Source organism: Misgurnus anguillicaudatus, chromosome 15 (genome assembly GCF_027580225.2).
Source record: "Misgurnus anguillicaudatus chromosome 15, ASM2758022v2, whole genome shotgun sequence".
In the NCBI taxonomy this organism is placed as follows: Eukaryota; Metazoa; Chordata; class Actinopteri; order Cypriniformes; family Cobitidae; genus Misgurnus; species Misgurnus anguillicaudatus.
Genome location: NC_073351.2, coordinates 942,248 through 964,177, shown reverse-complemented (window position 1 = coordinate 964,177; position 21,930 = coordinate 942,248). Strand labels below are relative to the sequence as shown.

Here is a 21,930-nt window from a genome sequence, read left to right as displayed (position 1 = left end):
TATGTTTGCTTTTTAGCTTAATACAGTCATTGGAGTTCTAACTACCTCTGTAGAATACCAAATTAAAAAAAAAAACTATTTTCATTATGTATTTCTTCCTGTCAGATTAATAGGAGCCTGATTTGATTTCAGAAAACACACCTAACAACATAAATTCTTTATCAGCCTTTAAATTTGTCTAGCTGATTTTCCCCTAAAGATTGTCTGTGTCCCTATAGTTACAAGGTCTTTACTAAACATTGAACGGCTGTTTCACTCTTCTCCTCTTTTACTCAAAGGCTTGTATGAAGATGAAAAAGTGTTGTCCAGTTTTTCTCTTGCCTCCAAGAACATTATTGTCTTTGTGAGTCTCCTTCTGGACTCCACTCAGTCTTTTTTGTTTTTCATCCTTGTAATTGTCTCTGAACATTATGCGCAGTGCCCCCTTCACTGCTTGAGATCAATCATAGTCCCATTCAAATAGTATGTGTCCTCAGTCCAGTTTATGAGTTGCTCCTCTCTTTGCAACTCCAACACTTTGATGTCACACACAGTTTTTTGCCATTGTCTGTTTCTTGCCAGCTTTTTATTCCCTTTCTTGAATGTCAAAGGATGTGACTGATCAGCCCTACAAGGTTCAGCTTAATCCATGCCAAATATTGCCTTTTGATTTAAACTAAAATTTATTTTGTGACCACCCTCCATCATCAGATGAAGACTCCTCCTCATTTTGAAATAGTCTGCTTTATCTTTATATAATTTATCTGTGTCATTCACCTTTTAATAATTTTTCTGTCCTTTTTCATTTTTCTCTTTATTTCCACCTTTAATAACTTGGTCTCTACTTTTTTCTTCTACCTTGTTGTTTCTCTTTCAAAGCTTCATCTTTGTCTTTCTGCTAGATTTTCCTTAAACCTACAATTCCCTCGAGCAATGAGAATTAATCTTTACAGGTCAAATCTGGTGACCGTTTGGTTCCCCCTCCCTTTCTTTCTCTCTCTCTCTCTCTCTCTCTCTCATTTCTTTGTCTGTTAATTATCTCTTTTTCTTTCTTTTAGTTTATATTTTTATTTAGTTATATTTCCTCTCACACAATGCCACATCAAATGTTTCCTCATTTGAACATCCAATTATTCTATTTTCTAATTCTCCACACAACAGTTGTTTAATCCTTATTTTTCCATTAATGTGACTGCCATAATCTTTTCTTTGCAATATAACACACCTTATATTTTAAAATTATTTCTCATTTTAACCACTTTACAAACTTATTGTTTATATTTGTCCAATTTATATATTATCCCAGTAGTTACTCAGATTCCCAATGTGTCTTTAAAATAAGATTTCCTTTAGAATATTTTGTAATATTTTGTCAAATAATGTTAAATACCATCACCACAAGCAACTTTTTCCTATTGAGCACAATTTTTATTTTAATCAATCATTTAAATTAATTATTTAATTTCTAGAAGTAGCTGTATACTTCACTATGATAATTAATATTGTAAGCTACAATACCTCTTAACCACAATATCTTCAAATCTAATCTTTAATACCCGGCATTTATAACTGTCTCTTATCCATACTCATATTCTTACTCATATTCACATACTTCTCAAACTTTATCCCCTTTTCCATAGTTTTAAACAATCATTCACTCCTCTATTGTAGCCCAGCACCTCTCTGTGCCCTCTGCAGAGCCACAGGAGAAAGACACACCCACTGCTCACTCAGCCCCCACTTTTCCTCATCTCAGACGTTCTCACACAGACTCATGCTATCACAGACACAATACATTCTCACACAAATCAAATAAAACAACTCTATCTAGAATACCTGGCCAAGTTCATCTTTCCATTACACTTCCATCGACAGACGTAGCATATGCATCCTTGCATACAAACACTTACGCGTTTTCTTTTACTTAAACCTCTACGTCATTCACTTCCCCGACAGACGTAGCATATGCAACCTTGCATACAAAAACTCTTACGTGTTTTCTTTTACTTAAACCTCTACGTCATTCACTTCCCCGACAGACGTAGCATATGCAACCTTGCATACAAACTCTTACGCATTCTTTTAACTTAAACCTCTATATCATTCACTTCCCCGACAGACGTAGCATATGCAACCTTGCATACAAACTTCTACGCGTTCTCTTAACTTAAACCTCTACGTCATTCACTTCCCCGACAGACGTAGACATATGCAACCTTGCATACAAACTCTTACTCGTTCTCTTTCACTTAAAATCTGCTTCAATTCACCATGATCATCAAAGCCAACTCAACTCAGTCAATACAGATTCATGCATGCATGCCTTAGTTAGATTGTACCCTTGAAATCAAAACCCAGTTTACATATATGGTTCTTCAATTTAGAAGAGCTTAAGTTTCTCACCACTTGGAGCAAATTTTGGCAAACAACACAAACCTAATAAATAAGCAAAAAGTGCTTACCTTAGTATATGGCCATACGCTGTTTGTGTTGTTCGTCAGGTTCGCCCAGGTGGTGCGACTGTCCAGCTCTTTTCTATCCCGGGTTTCGAATGTTGTGGTTTTCCTTTTCCTCAAATGAAACAATCTTCAGTCTTAGGTTTTGATTTCAAGAGAGAGATTTTCATTTTCCGGACAAATAAAAAGCAGAGGCCGCCCTGGTGAATCCCCCCAGAACCAGAGTGTGGTCCTGGGAGGATCCTCCAAAATCAGTCTGACCCTCTGAGCCATGGCTTAGTAAATATATAGGTTTTGGTTCCCTCCCCTCCATGCTTAAAACAATATGTTACCTTCCCCTCCATGCTTACACAATATGTTTCTATTCAGGCTTGTAATTTGAAGAACCACATGACCAATGTTCCCTCTAATTTTTTTCAGCACTGAGCAAATTCTTTTTTTTCTGAGTGCACATTTCAGTACTGTGAGCAATTCGCAACCACACGACCTGCCGAAAATGACCACGAGCCTGCGTTAACCATAGGAGATTCAAAGAGATGACAGTGTAGCGTGTAACGGGGTTTAGTGTATACGCACGTATAATGTTCAATGTGGGCCTGTGTATCAGAAGAGAAAGGCACGGCTACTGGAGAGAGGAGAGCAGTATGACAGGTAAGTAAAAGATCAACACAGAGTCTTGGTTTCTGATTATTTGTAGATTTATATTAAAAATATTAATTTAAGGAAGTGTTTCTCTTTTCTGTATCTTGCTTTAGGTATATAAATCTAACAATATGCAATAAATCCCAATACATGTAATTAACACTCTCTTTGAATTTACCAGGTACCTGGGTTTAGCAGATTGAACCGTTCAACTCAAGCTGAAAATCAGTTCTCATATACTACAGTGGAAATAAATAAATAAATAAATAAAATACTTGTAAAAGTGTAACACTGTTTCATTTTGTTTGTAATCCAAATTCATGATTCACTTAAATGACTCAGTTGGGTTGAATTCATGAATCAATTGATTCGGTTCAAATGACCGTTTGTTCCTTTAAATAGTTCAAATAGTTCAGTTCAAAGTCAGTGTCCTTTGAAGAAAATCCAAGAAAATATGGAAAATGAAGTTTCAGTGAATTCACGTCCTAGTAGTTGTCCGAAACAAAAAGGAAAAATATCCTCCTACCAGTTCTGATAAGTTCAAAGCACAGTTCTGGTTGGCTCGCCTTTTTGTATACACCTTCAGTATATACTTAATTATCTTGCGTGTCCAAGATGGAGCAGGAGAACTTCACAGATGTTCGCAATTCTCACAAAAAACCCAGCCTTGTAAAAACACAAGGCAGAACAGTAATTAATCTTCAATTCAACAGATTTATCAATAAGCATCATGTAAACATTTCAAATAACAACCTAACTCAGGTTTCAACACTTTAAGTGTCATTATGTTCAATAAGTGTTATTTTTTTAATCACATTTACGTTACTTGATTGTTAAAGGAATAGTCCACTCATTTTCAACACCAAAATATGTCACTACCCCAACCAAGAACCGTTGACACATCCCTCCACCATCCGCGCGCGCGCACGCAAGCGCCGGAGCACGCCGCGACGCCCCGACAGCACCCAGCCCAGCCCCACTCATTCAACGGCACCATTTAAAGTTAGAAGCGACCAAACACATCAACGCTTTTCTTATTTAAGACGAGTAGTTATACGAGCAAGTTTGGTGGTACAAAATAAAACGTATCACTTTTCTAAGTGGATTTAAAAGAGGAAGTACTCCCAAAAGTGCTATTACGCCATAAAATATAGTTCCTCTAATTATAATAAAAAGCAAAAATGCATATAAAATGCCATTTTCGTGTAATATGACAAACTTCCGGTTCCATCCGAATACAAATACAGATACAAATAATTTTGAGACTGTTACAGATACAAATACAGATAAAAATACTGACTCTGCTGCACACCTTTACTGTATACTGTACTGTATGATGTAAGTGCTTCTCACAACACACACGTAACATGAGATTCACACCATAAAAAACATGAGTTTTGTCTAAAATCAGTTTGTAACTTGTAAGTGTAAACTGTCGATGTCCTCAGACCATCTTAGGAGATTTCTAACTTTATACATAGTGAATGCAAAACTCTTGTCAGTCATGTCTGATATTTCAGCTATAAGCTACATCAACATTGAGACTAGAGTTTATTTGTTGATTTGAAATGCTTGTCTATTCTGTATTTGTATTCTTTTTTCTGTACTGTTTGTGTATGTTGCCCTTCATACGTATTAGGAAAATACAGGCAAAATTTCTCTGTTTGCTGTGGGGTCAAGAAATGTCTAAACATTAAAAGGTGAACATGATACAGTGCAGAATCTGTCACATAAACTTTTTAACATAGACAGTATTCCAACTCAATTGAACAACACATTTGTATTTTAATACTTCTAATGTGGGCATTTTGAGACCATTGACTCAGAAGTGTTGAAGTGATGAACTGTGTCCTGATGCATTAATTGTTCACACATGAAAAGCATTAAATGTGTAGGATCAGTTTGATACACTTATGTGCATTTGGGTACAACACACATAAATCAGCATTAAAGGCTGTTGTTCTTTGTTGTTAAAGCATGTATGTGTTGAAACATAAACAAATGTTAATAAAATGTGACATTCTGTACTTCTGACATACTGATATTCATCTTATCAATTTCTGGTCTCCACAGCAAACTGTTCTGATACTTATGGAGGTCACTGTATATACTGTGTGTGTGTGTGTGTGTGTGTGTGTGTGTGTGTGTGTGTGTGTGTGTGTGTGTGTGTGTGTGTGTGTGTGTGTGTGTGTGTGTGTGTGTGTGTGTGTGTGTGTGTGTGTGTGTGTGTGTGTGTCGAAAGTAACAAGGCTACTTGAGTATTTTTTCATTGCATACTTTTTTACTTTCACGCAAGGAAATGTTAAAATCTTTTACTAGTAATTATTTATTTAGGTACTTTTACTAGTTTTTGAATAATCTTTCCACCTCTGTTACAATCTTCATGAATCCAGGCTGAGTTTGCCATGTTTATAATATTAAACTCATGATTTACTCACCCCTAAGCCGTCCGAGATGCATATGTCCATCAATTTTCAGACGAACACATTTTCAGTTATTACATTCGGAGAAACCTATCAGGGACTCTTGGATTTTTTTTTGGGGGGGTGCCCTTTTTTTTAGGTCGGAGCAACTGCCCCTCAAAATTCCTGTGCACGTCCCTGAAGCTTAGCTACTGTTGAAAGAGAACACGATCGATTGCATTATGCTGTCAATCACTGAGTGAAATATTTTCTTTTATCGTAAATTTTAGAGAAACAGTTGTTACAAGTCTGTATAAATTTCTGTGTGTGTGTCTCATGAATGCTTTTCACGTATGCACAACATCAAAATAATTTTTTTCTAAAATTTTACGCCGCCAAACAGGAAGTAGTTTATATCTCAGGAACGCTTTAACGTATTGAAACCAAACTTTGTACACGAATTTGGGTCTCCAATGTGAGGATGAACAACATCAAAAGAAATTTTTTTTCTACAATTTTACGCCGCCAAACAGGAAATAGTTTATATCTCAGGAACGCTTTAACGTATTGAAACCAAACTTTCGACACAAAATTGGGTCTCTAATGTGAGGATGCACAACATCAAAAGAACACATTTTTTTCTAAAATGTTACGCCGCCAAACAAGAAGTAGTTTATATCTCAGGAACGCTTTAACGTATTGAAACCAAACTTTGTACATGAATTTGGGTCTCCAATGTGAAGATGAAGAACATCAAAAGAACAATTTTTTTTCTAAAATTTTACACCACCAAACAGGAAGTAGTTTATTTCTCAGGAACACTTTAACGTATTGAAACCAAACTTTCTACACGAAATTGGGTCTTCAATGTGAGGATGAACAGCATCAAAAGAATTTTTTTTTCTAAAATGTTACGCCGCCAAACAGGAAGTAGTTTATATCTCAGGAACGCTTTAACCTATTGAAACCAAACTGTGTACATGAATTTGGGTCTCCAATGTGAGGATGAACAACATCAAAATATTTTTTTCTAAAATGTTACGCCGCCAAACAGGAAGTAGTTTATATCTCAGGAACGCTTTAATGTATTGAAACCAAACTTGATACATGAATTTGGGTCTCCAATGTGAGGATGCACAACATAAAAAAACAATCTAAAATTTATGCAGCTAAACAGAAAGTCGTTCATATCTCAGGAATGCTTTCACGTATTGAAACCAAACTTTGCACATGAACTTGGGATTCCAATGTAAGGATGCACAAACGAAATCGGCGGCACCAGAGCAAGCACAAATGCATTTTCTAGTTATTATTATTCCCGGGTAGATTTTGTGTCAGCTCTAGCGACTAGACCGTTTGACACAGAGACACCAGTGTAAGTTGCTTGAGAAGATGAAGTCACAGATCGATGTCGTTCTTCCGCCATATTGGATAGAACACCAAACCTTAAAAAAGTTTCACAGGTCACAAGAGCAAGCACACTTTTGCAGTTCCTCCGGAAATGCATTTTCTAGTTTATATAGCACTTTTACACAACTTTTAAGTTAGAACAAAGTGCTGTACATTACAAAAAGAAAACAACATTCAATAAAACACAGTCACAAAGATTATTACAAAAAATAGCCAATAATGACGAAGCTTAGTAACATGTCACAAACAACCGAAATGATGCAAAATAATTTTTCCCATCATTTTATTTTATTTATTTATTAATTACAGTGTGTACATTTAATATTAAAATATTAACTAAAAGGGATTTTTGGGGGCCTGTACTAGGAGGGGCATCAATGACCACTGGGGGGGGAACGGCCCTCGAATGCCCCACCACAGCGCTGACCCTGAATCTGTACCATACGAAGGCGCATTAAAGATGACTGACTGATACCATAATAAAGTAAATTACAGTAATCTAATCGTGCGAGTACAAACAAATGTATAACCTGTTCAAAGGTTTTTTTGACAGCAGAGTTTTAAGTTTGGAAATGCGCCTTAGATGGAAGAAACAGGATTTCACAACTAAACTGATTTGTTTATCAAAGTCGAGGTTTTTATCAATGTAGACACCCAAATTATTAACAACAGAGGTAAAGTAAGATGCGAGGTGGCCAAAATGAGGGGCATAGACATCATATGATTAAACACCAAATAAAATACTTTGCGTCTTATTTTCATTAAGCATTAAAAAGTTCTGTTTTAGCCATGATTTTTGTTCAGCTAGACCACAAAGCAGAGAAGGGTTTACTGCTTTTATGCTGCAGTGGTAGGTAAAGCTAGCCTAGCTCCGCCCTCCTACATGCTTCCGCTTAATTTTCATTTAGCTTCAGTACTACGTCTTGGACTGCTGTGTAGAGTTTTGTTTTCTCCTGCAAAAATCTGCAGGTCCAATCAGCGAACAGAGGGGGGGGGGGAGGCTAAGAACGATGACGTTGAGGTTGTACGTCAGTTTGAGTTGTAGTTCAGTAATGGCAGCGGAGAAAGACGTGAGAAAAGCTATTCGATCCATTGTTGCAAAACTGCCGAATATACAGAAGTTAAAGCCAGAAGTTAACAGAAGTTAATGACAGATCCTGAGTGACTCTGGGCAGATCTAATAGTTTTAAACTTCAACAGAGGACCCTCCTTAAAGAAGTAACGATTTGCAATGGAGCGTGGCCAGACTCTCTGTACAAATGAAATTAATGTACGAGAGTCTGGTTGTACCAGGCTAAGGTAAAGCTGGGTGTCGTCAGCATACAGGTGAAAAGAAACACCATACTTCCTAAAGATAGAGCCTAAAAGTAGCATACAAATGGAGAATAAGACAGGAGCTAAAATTGAACACTGTGGTACACCACAGGTCAGATTACAGGGAGTTGAGCTATGTTGGCTAATAGATACACTGTAACTTCTATTTGTTAAAAAGTATGTGAACCATTTCAGAGCTGTACCCTGTAGACAAACACATTTTTCCAGCCTAGAGATCAAGATTTGATGGCCAACCATGTCAAAGGCTGAGCTCAAGTCCAAGTGCACACTTGTGATGTGTGTGTGTGTGTGTGTGTGTGTGTGTGTGTGTGTGTGTGTGTGTGTGTGTGTGTGTGTGTGTGTGTGTGTGTGTGTGTGTGTGTGTGTGTGTGTGTGTGTGTGTGTGTGCTTGAAATTGGGATAGGTAAGGATTTATTGTACAATTTGTGTTTGGGTGGGATTAATTTTTGGAAGGGGGATACATTGAGAAAATGAAAGTATTCATTGTAAATTAAGAGTGATTGTGATGTAAATTTTAAATCTAAATGTTTTTTATTTATATGGAATCTTATATTATTGTGTTATTGACCTGCCAAGGGACTACAGGCGGAAAATAGCACTTGTGCTACAACCTGGCACAAGGCATCTCTCTTTGTTTTTATACAAGGTTAATGTTAATTTTGTGCATTGTCCCTGCTTAAATAAAATGAAACTAAAAAAAAAAAAAAAAAGAGTACCAAAGCCACTGGATTTCCTTTGTCTGTTTCTAAAAAGACATAATTTAAAACTTTTAACATGGCTGATTCAGTGCTGTACATGGACTTAAACCCAGATTGAAATTTTTCAAAAAGACTATTGGACACCATATGCAATTGCAACTGAGACAACACAGCTTTTCCAGTATCTTTGAGAGGAAGGGTAAATTTGAAATAGGTCTAAAATTATTTACATTTTAAGGGTTCAGATTAGTTTTTTTTTAGTAGTGGGGATACTGAGGCTATTTTTGGGGCATCATGAACGACCCCTGTTAGACTAAGGTTTAAAATGTTTAAAAAGTCATGTCCACTGTTATTAAAAATCTGTTTAAAGAATCTGGTTGGAATAGTGTCAAGGATTGAAGAGGTAGGTTTTAAGTGATCAAACAGGTAGGTTTATGTTATATATTTTTTACTTAGTAACGGATATGATTTAAAATGTAGTGAAGTACAATACTTTAAACAAAACATACTTAAGTAAAAGTTAAATTACAGATTTTAAAAACTACTAGAAGAGCAAAAAAAAACTACTTAAATACAGTAACGTGAGTAAATGTAATACATTACTTTCCACCTCTGGATTTAACCCATACACGTAGCATTGCTAACACAAGTGAAAGTTAACAACATTTTTTAACAAGTATTTACTTACTATCCTAAAATTATATGAACATGCAGTTTTTGTTTTCAAAAGGGATAATGTATCCCTTATGTAACAAAAACTGCATGTTCATATAATTTTAGGATTATTTTTGGTCTAAATAATCAATACCCGTGGAACATTTCTCAATAAAGCATTCAACAGCACCATGGTAATAGTAAGGGATTACAGATAAATTATCACAGAACAGGGTGTTCAGCCGGGTGACTTTGATTTGACAAATTTTTCTTTGAAATACTTTACTAGCTTAGTTGTAACAAATGCGAACCTTCTACAGAAACAAAACAAACAAACAAAAATTTCCTAGCTGCTGTAAGACAAGATATAAATTTCAAACATGCATTTAGTTGAATCATTTGTAAATAAAATCTCATTTATGTTATTAATTATATTGAATATATTTGTATTAAATTGAGTTCTCAAACTCTACAGTTTTATTGAACATCATCTATCACTTTAAAGTGATTTAAATGATTTACAGTATATGATTTGCCAATTATTGTTTAAAATTCTCTGTCTTCCACCAGAGAGGCCACGTTATGCTGAGAGTTGGGATTTCGAGGTGTCCGGCTCTTCGTTCCTTCAGTTTGATCTGAGTATGGGCTGCAGTAAGGCTGTGTCTTCAGCCCATGGTGTTCATTTAGAGTTCTCCACGGACAGCGGTCGACACTGGACCCTCATTACACCTGAATGTGTGCCGCCAGCCATTGGCTGCTCTGGATACTCACAAAGATCTGTGTACAGTGCACCTCAGTATCTGCACTGGAGGAGGGTCACTGCCTATCTTCCAAGTGCCGCCATGTACGTATGCATTTTACTAAGACAATTTTTCTAAGACATACTCTTGTGGTATACTGTCATGGTGCAGTGATAGTATTACCAGAGATGGAAAAAAGTACACACATTCTTACTTTAAGTAGAAGTACAGATACTCTGGTAAAAGTCAAAGTACTGACTGCACTTTTTTACTAGTGGTGAGGTTGCGAATTGCAACCAACGACTCAGTCCACTGCACACCCCTTGCTTTTGCAAGCAAGGCATAAAGAAGCTACGGTAGCAAACCACCGGAAAAACATGTCATCATCGGAGACAACTTAAAAAAGTTTCTCCGTTAAGGGCTTCTGTAGAAACATGAACATAAAAAGGTCTTTATACACCCCTGATTATATACTTTTGTATATTATTTTGCATTTCTGTCAAAAATTAAGTACATGTGAGAGCCCATACTCATTTACTTTAAGTAATTGTAACCATTATACTATCCATTTTAGTGTCACGCTGGTAACTGGACCTCACATAATTTATACATTAATACAAAAAGATTTCAGCTTTCAAAGCAGCTTGCTACTCTCACCTCTTACCTTTAAACCTGAGGTAATTATTTATCATCTCTTGTCTGTGGCAAAGAGCACCTCTCATAGTTCATAGAAAATGCTAAATATATTAAGACAACTCTGACTTCCTTAATAATTTATTTTAATTCCCTTAGGGACTGTTTGTTATTTATTTGAGGGGCCGCCGGAGGAGTTTTGAGATCAGTTCACAAAAAAGACATGACCCTTCTTTCGCCTGCCATAAATTTCCTGTGACACTCCAAAATTATTGTGAAAAAATGCATGAACCTCCCCGATAATTTATTGATTTCAGTACTGGTTCGCGCTTGGCAAAGATGTTCATAAGTCTATGTTTTTACAACTATGACTTGTTGTGGAAACACAATATAAAGCCAAACTTCCTGCAGTTACTACTCAGCTCACGTTAACTAGTGTTCACAAAATAATCACAATTAGATTTAAAAACATTGTAATGTATTTCTTGTATAGCCTTTGTCTATGAAAGAATATAAAAAATAATTACTAATTTTTAGGTTTGCTCACAGCATTCCCCCAGCTGCTCTGCTGCTGATAATGCCAGGATTTCTGATTGGCCGTTTCTCAAACGGAGGGCTGCATCCTCGCATTTACAGCTTGCATACGCTATAAAGACTTATTTCAGAATATTATCAACTATAAAGGTTACTATTATACTTAATTAATCATAAATTGTTGTAATATGCGTATAACCTGCAAAATGCAATGCTCAGTTAACTGAAATAAACCAGGCTTGTTGACGTATGCAGCATGCATATGCGACCTACGAAGGATGCAGCCTTCTGTTTGAGAACACAGTTCTCAGAGAAAACAGTTTTGAGCAGTAGTGAGCATTTTTATGTAAAAGTAGCAGAAACAGCTGCCTTTCAGATCGAAAAAAAAAATCTAATCTTAATCACTTATCATGGAGTCCGTGGCAGGGGAAGGTTGCCAGCCTTAACACACGCTCCACCCATTTCTCAGACGAGCGTAAATTTGGGAGTTTGCATCCACTCCTGCCTTCTCAAATGCCTTGAAAATGTTGCCGTTTGCACAATTTCAAATCGCCTACACACATTCGCTACTGCTTCTCAATAGTTTTCAAACTTTTTCTAGAGCAACTTTTTTACCAGCTCATTTGTTGTACATGGGTCATCTGACATATGAAGTATTTATTTTGCATGTATTTAAAATATTTTTTCAGTGTAATTCTATTCAAAGTTTAATAATATTATCATTGTGCATCATGGGTTGGGGATGGTGCGATTTTTGTTGGGTCAGACCATTTGCTAGCGATGGAGGGGGGGACTGAGGGAGCTACATGGAGCTACATAGAAAATATGCACTGAACAAACCACTTTGAATTTTTTTTGTTTTCATGAATGCAAAAGTTGAGTGACCCTCCCCATGGACTAAAAAAAAGTTGGATGACCCTCCCCTCAACAAAGAAAAAAGACATGACCCTCCCCTATTTTCCTCCGGTGGCCCCTTCATTAAATACCGAACGGTCCCTTACACTCATGAAATTGTTTCATACTCAATAGATTTCTACAAAATAATCAGCAGAGACCATGGTCTTCTTTAGCATCCTTCTGAAAAAAACAACAATAAAACCATTAAATAAAATTTTAATGCTTTCCATTGAAATACCAATAGGAAACATTAGCTTTTACCATTAAAACCACTACACAGTAGTGTGCTTTGGGCCATATTCCATTAGAACCAATAAAATTCCCAATAAAACCATTCGAATTTTCTGTAATGGTTTTATTGTTTTTTTCAGCAGGGCATTAACTAAAGGTTACGAAGGATACTTTTTTCATTACGTTTTGAGATGTTTTTTGTTAATGTTCCATGTCTTGTTTAGTCTAATAAAATACACAGTTAGATGGTGTTTGTTTTAAGCCTACTACCCTTTATCTGTTTGTACTGTATTTGTAAAAGTTTTCTTCTAACTTAAACAAAACATGCTCATCTGTATATTTAAACATAACATTTTATAGAAAAATGCATTAATTGGGAAAGTTCTGTGGTGATATCCTTTAGTTATTTTGTTTATCTTATTCACCTGCAGGTGCTTTGTCAAATATATGCACATTACATTAGCGCATTTTAGTTTGTTAACGCCTAATTTGCATGTGGTAATTAAGATTATTATTAGAAAAAAATACTGTATCCGCCTGTAGTGTCACTATTATCAATGGATTATTAAGTACAGTACAGTATGTGCATGATATAGGCTTATTGTGTTAACAAAACTTTAGTTAACATGAGCTGCTTACAAGTCATGCATGTTAACACAATCTCGGAGATGTGTGTGGTGCTTAAAACTGCGCAGGAGAGAGAGATTGCATATGGGAACTCGACAAATCTCCTGACCTGATTTATTTTTAAAATACAGATTGAAACTAAAGTAATGAGTACAGATATTTGGGTATAAATGTAAGAAGTAAAAGTAAAAAAACATCTCTGAGTTTTACCATGTTGCTTTAATACATACAGTATACCTCAGTAAATGAGTCAGGTAGTATGATATTTGCATGGTCCCAACAAACACATATTGTGGCAATGTTGCGGTGCAATGTTCCATTTTTACTCTGGGAACGTTGAACTGTACAAGGTAGAAATGTAAGATGCTACAGGGCTGTAACAAACTTTTTCTTCAATATTCAGCAAGTGCCAGACAACTTTCCCACCACTTTTCTAGTGTGTTTTGCCATGCAATAAAAACATCTTTCATCTATTCTGTATGTTCCTGTAAATTCACATAGCCACAATTAAAAAGGAAAGGCAGTGTCATTTCTTCTCCAAACATGGTGTGTAGAATGACTGCCAAAAAATTCAATTTTGCTTTCATCTGACAATACTATTGTCTCCCAATAATCCACAGGCTTCTCCAAATGCGCTTTCACAAACTTTCACAGAGCTTCAACATGCTTTTTGTTCAGCAATGGAGTCTTGCGTGGTGAGCATGCATGGATGCCATGGCGGTTCAGCGCATTGCTTATAGTTTTCTTTGAAAAAAAAAACAGTACCTGTTGATGCAAGGTCTTCCTGAAGTTCTGCAAGAGTGGTTCTTGGAGAACTCTCCTGATTATCTTTGGACTCCTTGGACAGCGATCTTATGTGGAGCACCTGATTGTGGCAAGTTTATGGTGAAGTGATGCTCTTTCCATTTCCGGATAATGGCCCCCACAGTGCTCACAGGAACATTCAGGATTCTGGAAATGCGCCTATAACCATTCCCATTAAAATGCTTGATAAGATTACAAAGATCTTGAGAGAGTTCTTTGCTTTTACCCATCATGAAGTCTTTCCTGTGTGCCTCCTGGGTAATGAGAAGCATTTATAGGCTATCAATTAGGACTAAAGCAGCTGATTTCAATTAGTACTGATAGGGTGCAGGGTTTCTCTCTGAATACTGACAGATTTCAGGTGATCTCCTGGCTTTTTATGCCATTTTGCACTTCTCTTCAAGATGTTTACTTTCTATCTTATCTGTCTCTACTTTGTGGCTTAGTAAGCACAGGTTGTCTGCAAATTCTATGTCCTCTAGCTGTACGGTTATTGTCCATTGGATTCCTGTCTTCTCACAAAACAGCAGTGGGCTTAGCAGGCAGCCTTGTTTTACCAAAGTCTTAACCTCAAATCCTTGTGTTGTTATTCCATCATGTATGATGCTGGCTTCAAAACCATCATACATCACTTTAATCATTCTGACAATTTTGTCTGCCACTCCATAGTGTCTCAGGAGTCTCCAGAGTGTGGTCTAGTCCACTGAATTAAATGCTTTTTCAATGTCCACAAAGGTTATATAGTAAGATTTAAATTTTTTGTTCAAATCTGTAGCTCACCCAGAACAAGGTTTCGCTGGATTCAACCTCAGTTTGCCCCTGGAGCAGACGGTTGGGCTCTGGACAATGTGCTACTAACCCCTGGCTGCCCGTGGATGTGCTCAGGACATGGGCTGTGTGACAACGGACACTGCATGTGAGCTTCTACACTTCATACACTCAGATGTGTTCGCTGGCTTGTTTCTGCACAATCAATGTTAATGTTGTGCTTTCTCTTGTTCAGTTGTGACGAGGGTTATGGCGGTGCTCATTGTGTGCCTCTAGTTCCTCTGCCATCTGTTCTAAAGGAAGATTTCAATGAGAACTTAAAGCCGGAAATCTGGCCTGAAGTGTACGGGGCAGAGAGGGGCACGCTGAGCGGAGAGCCTCTAAAATCAGGATCAGCACTCATCTTTAAAGGGGTGAGTATCCCAGAAAACCAGTATCTGACCGTTTACTCTTTCTGAAAACAAACTGTCATGAATCAAAACATTACGTTAAAGACACATCTGCAATGACATAATTATGTTTACCTTATAAACAAATTAATATTCAATTGTAGAACGTTTTCTTATATAATTTACATTCACACATTTGCAAGACGCTTTGGTTCAAAGTGACTTGCAGTGCATTCAAGCTATACATTTTTGTTACTATGTGTTCCATAGGTTCAAACCAATGATCTTTGTGCCACTAATGCATGCTCTACAAAGTGTACTACATGAACATTAGCTCAATAATTAAAATTTTTGTAAATATCTTGTAAGTATACATTTTGTTTTTATTTCTTGACTCTTGAGTATGTCATTTTTTTTTTTGACAGGAGGGACTGCGTATGCTGATTTCAACAGACTTAGACTGCACTTACACAATGTACATCCAATTTACATTTAAGTTCATAACAAAGGGTGAGTCTGGCTTCCAGCTTGTTGTATGTGTTACTGAGGTATCAACGTCATTTATGATTCTGTTAACACGTTACTGGCGTAGAAACATGACATTAGCGCATTTTAATTTGTTAAGGCCTTACCCAACTTAAACACTGACACATTCACTCAACACTAAAAACACCATGTAAAGTTCTGATCGTGGCTCGGAATCTGTTCTCTTACAAAAGTTCTTTACAAAAATGGAATTATCTTCGCTTTAGCTGAAAATTTGAGAGGTGATAAGAGAACAAATGAAGGTAGGATGAAACATTGTTTTGTTGTTTGTTTGTTTGAAAGTGGAGTGTCTGTTCTCTCATTTTATGTTTATTTAAAGAAGATAATTTTTCTGGAAGCCATTAAACTAAAACTGGATGGCAACTTTTTTTTAAACGCTGACGGGGAAAGAGTTTAGCATGTGTACAAGCTTGTTTGATCCATTTCAAAAGTTGCACGATATAAATGTTAATGTATAAATTAGATAATTGTTTATTTATGAAAATACACACTACAGTCTTTAATCATATTTTCATTGTTGTGTGTGTGTTGCTTGAGAACTGCGCTCTGTTGCAGCCACACTTCATTTTGAGAAACTACTTTGTTTGACGGAAGAGTAATATTTGTACTAATATAATTACAGCGCGACCGCTGCTCATTAAGCTTGTGAGCATTTTTCCGCTTTATTGGCCTTAAATACATATGCGTCAAAATTCCTCATGAACACGACCAGTTAGGTCTTAAGAGAAAGTAAACAGCTAAAAGAGAAAGCGCATGTGTAACAGTGTATTGGAACCGGACTGAACAGCGTTTTAATTTCTGTTTATGTTATTGTTGTATGATCAGCGTTTCTATTTGTGTTTAGTCGTTACTGTCGTACGAGTGCTGTTTCTATTTCTGTTTACAAGTTACTGGCTGACTGTTCTGGTTTCTCTGTATTTTGTGTGCAGGAGTACCTGAGCGTTCTCACTCTGTGTTGCTGCAGTATTCAGTAAATGGAGGAATCAGCTGGCTACTCATGGATGAGTTTTACTTTCCCACTTCCACCAACACACTGTTTGTTCACACAGCTTTACCCCAGAGTGCACAGACAAATGCTACACGATTTAGACTCTGGCAGCCTTACAACAGCGGTACGACAAACTCACATAAACACACAGACACGAAATAAAGCTACAAGCATATGCTTTAAATTAGGGATGTCCCAATCAGGTTTTTTTGTCCTCGAGTTAGAGTCCGAGTCATTTGATTTTGAGTATCTGCCGATACCGAGTCCCGATCTGCTACTTCTCTAATACATTGAAAAAGAATAAAGAAGAGCGAAAAACAGATCCAGGATGTTCCTTATGTCATGCGGCACGCATTGCTGTTTCAAAAGGGTCTAACTCTGTGCCAGCGTATAAATATTGATGTGTTAAAAAATAATGAGAATATAGTATATGTTCAGGGGTTAAATTGGGTTTTTTTTGTGGGGATGCTCTGTTAGGGGGGAGGGTTCGAGGGGTAACATGTTTTATCCTGATGACAGCAAAGCCACTGGGGTGTTTCAATGACATTTTGGACCTCTGATAGGAATGTATAAGTTTCAGCTTTAAAGCTGTGCCACAGGTTGACCCAAACTTTAAAACCTGAACTTTAAATTATGCAAATCTATGAGTCTGAAACCCTATATGCATTTGGTGCACATGTCATTATGTACAATTGATCAAACTTTGAAGGAAGTTATTAGACTCAAGCTCCTTGACTAATTCTAGGCATAAGATAGGCTACCCAAAAAGACTCAATTAACGAGAAAAACAACATACTGATTCAGCAATAGGCTATGTCTTATAAATTAGCCATTCTTAAAAATTATAAATTAGCCATTCTTACCTCTCTCTCTATCTCTCATCTCTACAATGTGTAATGTGATCCTCCTGCGCGAATGCGCGTTCTTGAGGTTCTGAGTGAGACACGGAGCTGCGTACTGATGTAGATTAACTGAGCACATAGTGACAAAAACGCAATCGTTTAAATGAGCGGTAAACACCCGGTTTTGTCGTGGGTGCAACGCATGCATGAGTGTGTGAAGCCTATGAATGAAAACACGTCATCATTCATTTCACGTCAGTTCACACGCACCAGCGCAAGCGCGTACACTGGAGTGGAGCAGAGTGAGACCTTCAGTATGTGTGCCGGGGGCTTAGCCCTGGGCGGTCCTGGCCCAATTTAAACTAGGGCTGCAACTAACGGTTATTTTAATAATCAATTAATCTGTCGATTATTTTATCGATTAAAGGAATAGTCTACCCTTTTGCCATTTTAAACTATGTTATTACCTCAACCTAGACGAATCAATACATACCTATCTTTTTTCAATGCGTGCACTGTACAGCGCGTTGTGAATGTGTTAGCATTTAGCCTAGCCCCATTCATTCCTATGGTACCAAAAAAAAGTTTTATTTTGTGGCACCATACTTACTGGTATAACTCCTCATGTAACAGTCTTTAAATAGGGAATACATGGAAGTGTTTGGTGGCTTCCTTGTTTGGTATCATAGGAATGAATGGGTCTAGGCTAAATGCTAACACATTCACAACACACTGTACAGTGCACGTATTGAAAAAACATAGATATGTATTAATTCGTTTAATTTGAGGTAATAACAGTTTAATATGGCAAAAGGGTAGACTATTCCTTTAATCGATGAATCAGATAAAAACCAAAAAACTAGAAAAACATTCATTTCCAACCCCTTATTCAAAAACAGAACTAAAATCTTTGGAAATTGCACAAACATGCTGCTCCTTGAACATCCCTGAGCTGTTACAATAATAATAAAATAAAATAAAAATGGACTAACACAAAAAATACACATGTATGCCTTACATCTGCCAAATATATAGACTTTTTTTAATGATGCATTTCCCATCAAGAAGCCTCTCTTAATAGGATCAAAAAGATAGTATATGAGTATGTGTAATAGAACAATCTTTACATCAACTAAATACATACATACTTGTTTTAGTTAACAGTTGCGTAAAGGTAAGTAACCAAACAAGCATTTACAGACAAGACACACACACACACACACACACACATACACACTCACTCTCTCTCTCTCTCTCTCTCTCTCTCTCTCTTTTTCTCTCAAGTTCACTTGAATCTTACTCATTACATTATTACCATCATTGTAGTAAGTGCGAGGTTCATTTAAACACCACATTTAAAAACAGCTTAAGATGACCAAGTGCTATAAAAGAACTTTAAAATGAAAAAATAGCTGCAAGCAGCTATGGCAGGCCCTCGCACGGTTTTTAACCGCTTCACAGTGCCTCCGAGAAAACGATGCACGGTGGGCACGTGCATCTAGTGGGTAAATATCAGTGGACTATTTCATGTTGCTACTGACCCATTTAGGTACTGTAGGTAAAAGAAACCCCACATTTTAGATAAACGGGGGCGCTAGTGAGCCACTAAATAGACACGCCTATATCTGACCTGTTTGTCAACACTTAACAGCCGACAACTCTGATGTGTGTGCCAATTTTTAGGTTAATCTAAGCATGCCAAGAGCCCTAAATATGCCTGAAATAAAAGTAAAGTTTGGGGCGTTGCCATGGGAACAGCGTTCGAGATATCAAAATCCCTTCGCAATTTATCATCTACAATGTCTCAGCATCATGTTGACCACTTCTGGTGTCAATCGCATTAAATCCCTAGAAGGAGTATTTAAAAGTTCACTGCATGCAACTGTAAGGCTTAAATATGCCTTTAAAATGAAAGTAAAGTTTGACACGTTGCCATGGGAACACTGTTTGAGAAATAAAAAATTCCTTCGCAATTTATCATCTACAATGTCTTGGCATCATGATCACCATGTTTGGTGTCAATTGCATGATTATTCTAGAAGGAGTATTTAAAAGTTCACTGCATGCAACTGAGAGGCTTAAATATGCCTTTAAAATGAAAGTAAAGTTTGACGCGTTGCCATGGTAACAGCGTTTAAGATATCAAAAATCCCTTCGCAATTTTTCATCTACAATGTCTCGGCATCAAGTTGACCACTTCTCGTGTCAATCGCATGAAAATCCTAGAAGGAGTATTTAAAAGAACATCGCATGGAACTGTAAAAAAATCCAGCCTTGTGACTGACATACTTCCTGGCGCCTGGTGGTGGCGCTATACCCGGGAGTCACAATAGGCACATCGATGTGATCGCAATCTTTAGACGAACAAACACCCCGTGTGTCATTACAATAAGACATTTTTTGCCTTAGATATTAGACACTTCTTGTTTCTCTGATTTCACCACAATTTTGTCGCCATGCCATGGCAGAACCGTTCGAGATATCAAAAATCCCTTAGCAATTTAGCAAGTACAATGTCTCCACATCATGATCACCACGTTTGGTGTTATTCGCATGAATCCCCTAGGAGGAGTATTTAAAAGTTCACCGCATGCATTTTTAAACAATCCAAAATAGCCGACTTCCTGTTGGGCGGAGCTTACATGTTAGAGGGCGAAAGTTGTTTGGGTCAATGAGATCTATATGCGTACCAACTCTCGTACATGTGCGTACATGTTTGCACGATCTGTGCATACATTTTTTTTTGCATTACAGGGGGTGCTACAGAGCCCCCGTGCCACGCCCGTGTTCCAGCCTTTGCCCGTTCGCAATGACGGACGACTCTGACGTCTGTGCCAAATTTCAAGAGTTTTTGAATATGTTAAGGCACCTGAAATGCCCAAAAGTGTTAAAAAATAATATTTTTTTTATAAATATAGCTGCAAGCAGCGATGGCGGGCCCTCGCAAGTTTTTTAACCGATACACGGTGCCTCCGAGAAAACGACGCAAAGTGGGCACGTGCATCAAGCGGGTAAATATCAGTGGACTATTTCATGTTGCTACTGACCAATTTGGGTACTGTAGGTAAAAGAAACCCCACATTTTAGACAAACGGGGGCGTTAGTGAGCCACTAATTAGACACGCCTTTTATCTGACCTTTTTGTCAACACTTAACTCTGATGTGTGTGCCAAATTTAAAGTTAATCTAAGCACGCCAAGAGCCTTAAATATGCCTGAAATTAAAGTAAAGTTTGAAGCGTTGCCATGGCAACAGCGTTCGAGATGTCAAAAATCCCTTCGCAATTTAGCATCTACAATGTCTCAGCATAATGTTGACCACTTTTGTTGTCAATCACATAAACATTCTAGGAGGAGTATTTAAAAGAATATCACATGGAACTGTCAAAAAAAAATCAATCTTTGTGACTGCAACACTTCCTGGCGCCTGGTGGTGGCGCTATACCCGAGACTCACAATAGGCACATCGATGCAATCAGAATCTTCAGATGAACAAACACCCCGTATGTCATCACAATAAGACATTTTTTACCTTAGATATTAGACACTTCCTGTTTCTCTGATTTGGCCATGAATTTGTCGCCTCGCCATGGCAGAACCGTTCGAGATATCAAAAATACCTTCGCAATTTAGCAAGTACAATGTCTCGGCATCATGATCACCACGTTTTGGTGTCAATCCCATGAAACCCCTAGAAGGAGTATTCAAAAGTTCACCGTATGCATTTTTGAAAAACCATCCAAAATGGCCGACTTCCTGTGGGGCGGAGCTAATAGGTTTGATTGTGAAAGTTGTTCAGGTCGAGGGGATCTATATACGTACCATCTCTCGTACATGTACGTACATGTTTGCCCGATTTGTGCACCAATATTTTTTTTGCATTACAGGGGGCGCTACAGAGCCCTACTGCCACGCCCCTGTTCCAGCATTTGCCCGGTCCTAATGGCCGACGACTTAGAGGTCTGTGCCAAATTTCCGTTGTTTTCGAGCATCTTAAGGCACCCAAAGTGCATGCCAAGTGCTTAAATATGCCTGAAAATGAAAGTAAAGTTTGACGTGTTGCCATGGGAGCAGCATTCGAGATATCAAAAATCCCTTCGCAATTTATCATCTACAATGCCTCAGCATCATGTTGACCACTTTTGGTGTCAATCCCATGAATCCCCTAGGAGGAGTATTTAAAAGTTCACTGCATGTATTTTTTAAACAATCCAAAATGGCCGACTTCCTGTTGGGCGGAGCTTAAATGTTAGAGGGCGAAAGTTGTTCGGGTCGATGAGATCTATATGTGTACCAACTCTCGTACATGTGCGTACATTTTTGCCTGATCTGTGCATCAATGTTTTTTTTTTGCAT

The 21,930-nt window shown here is 37.5% G+C and overlaps 1 protein-coding gene across 1 annotated transcript in view; it reads left to right on the top strand.

Moving 5' to 3' along the window:
* The window catches only part of reln (reelin), a 376,800-nt gene that overhangs the window by 279,959 nt on the left and 74,911 nt on the right, over nt 1-21,930 (top strand). Inside the window, 5 exon segments of the mRNA XM_055173428.2 lie at nt 10,147-10,420; nt 14,818-14,958; nt 15,046-15,223; nt 15,625-15,709; nt 16,675-16,857. Of these exon segments, the coding sequence (XP_055029403.2) occupies nt 10,147-10,420; nt 14,818-14,958; nt 15,046-15,223; nt 15,625-15,709; nt 16,675-16,857 (861 nt within the window).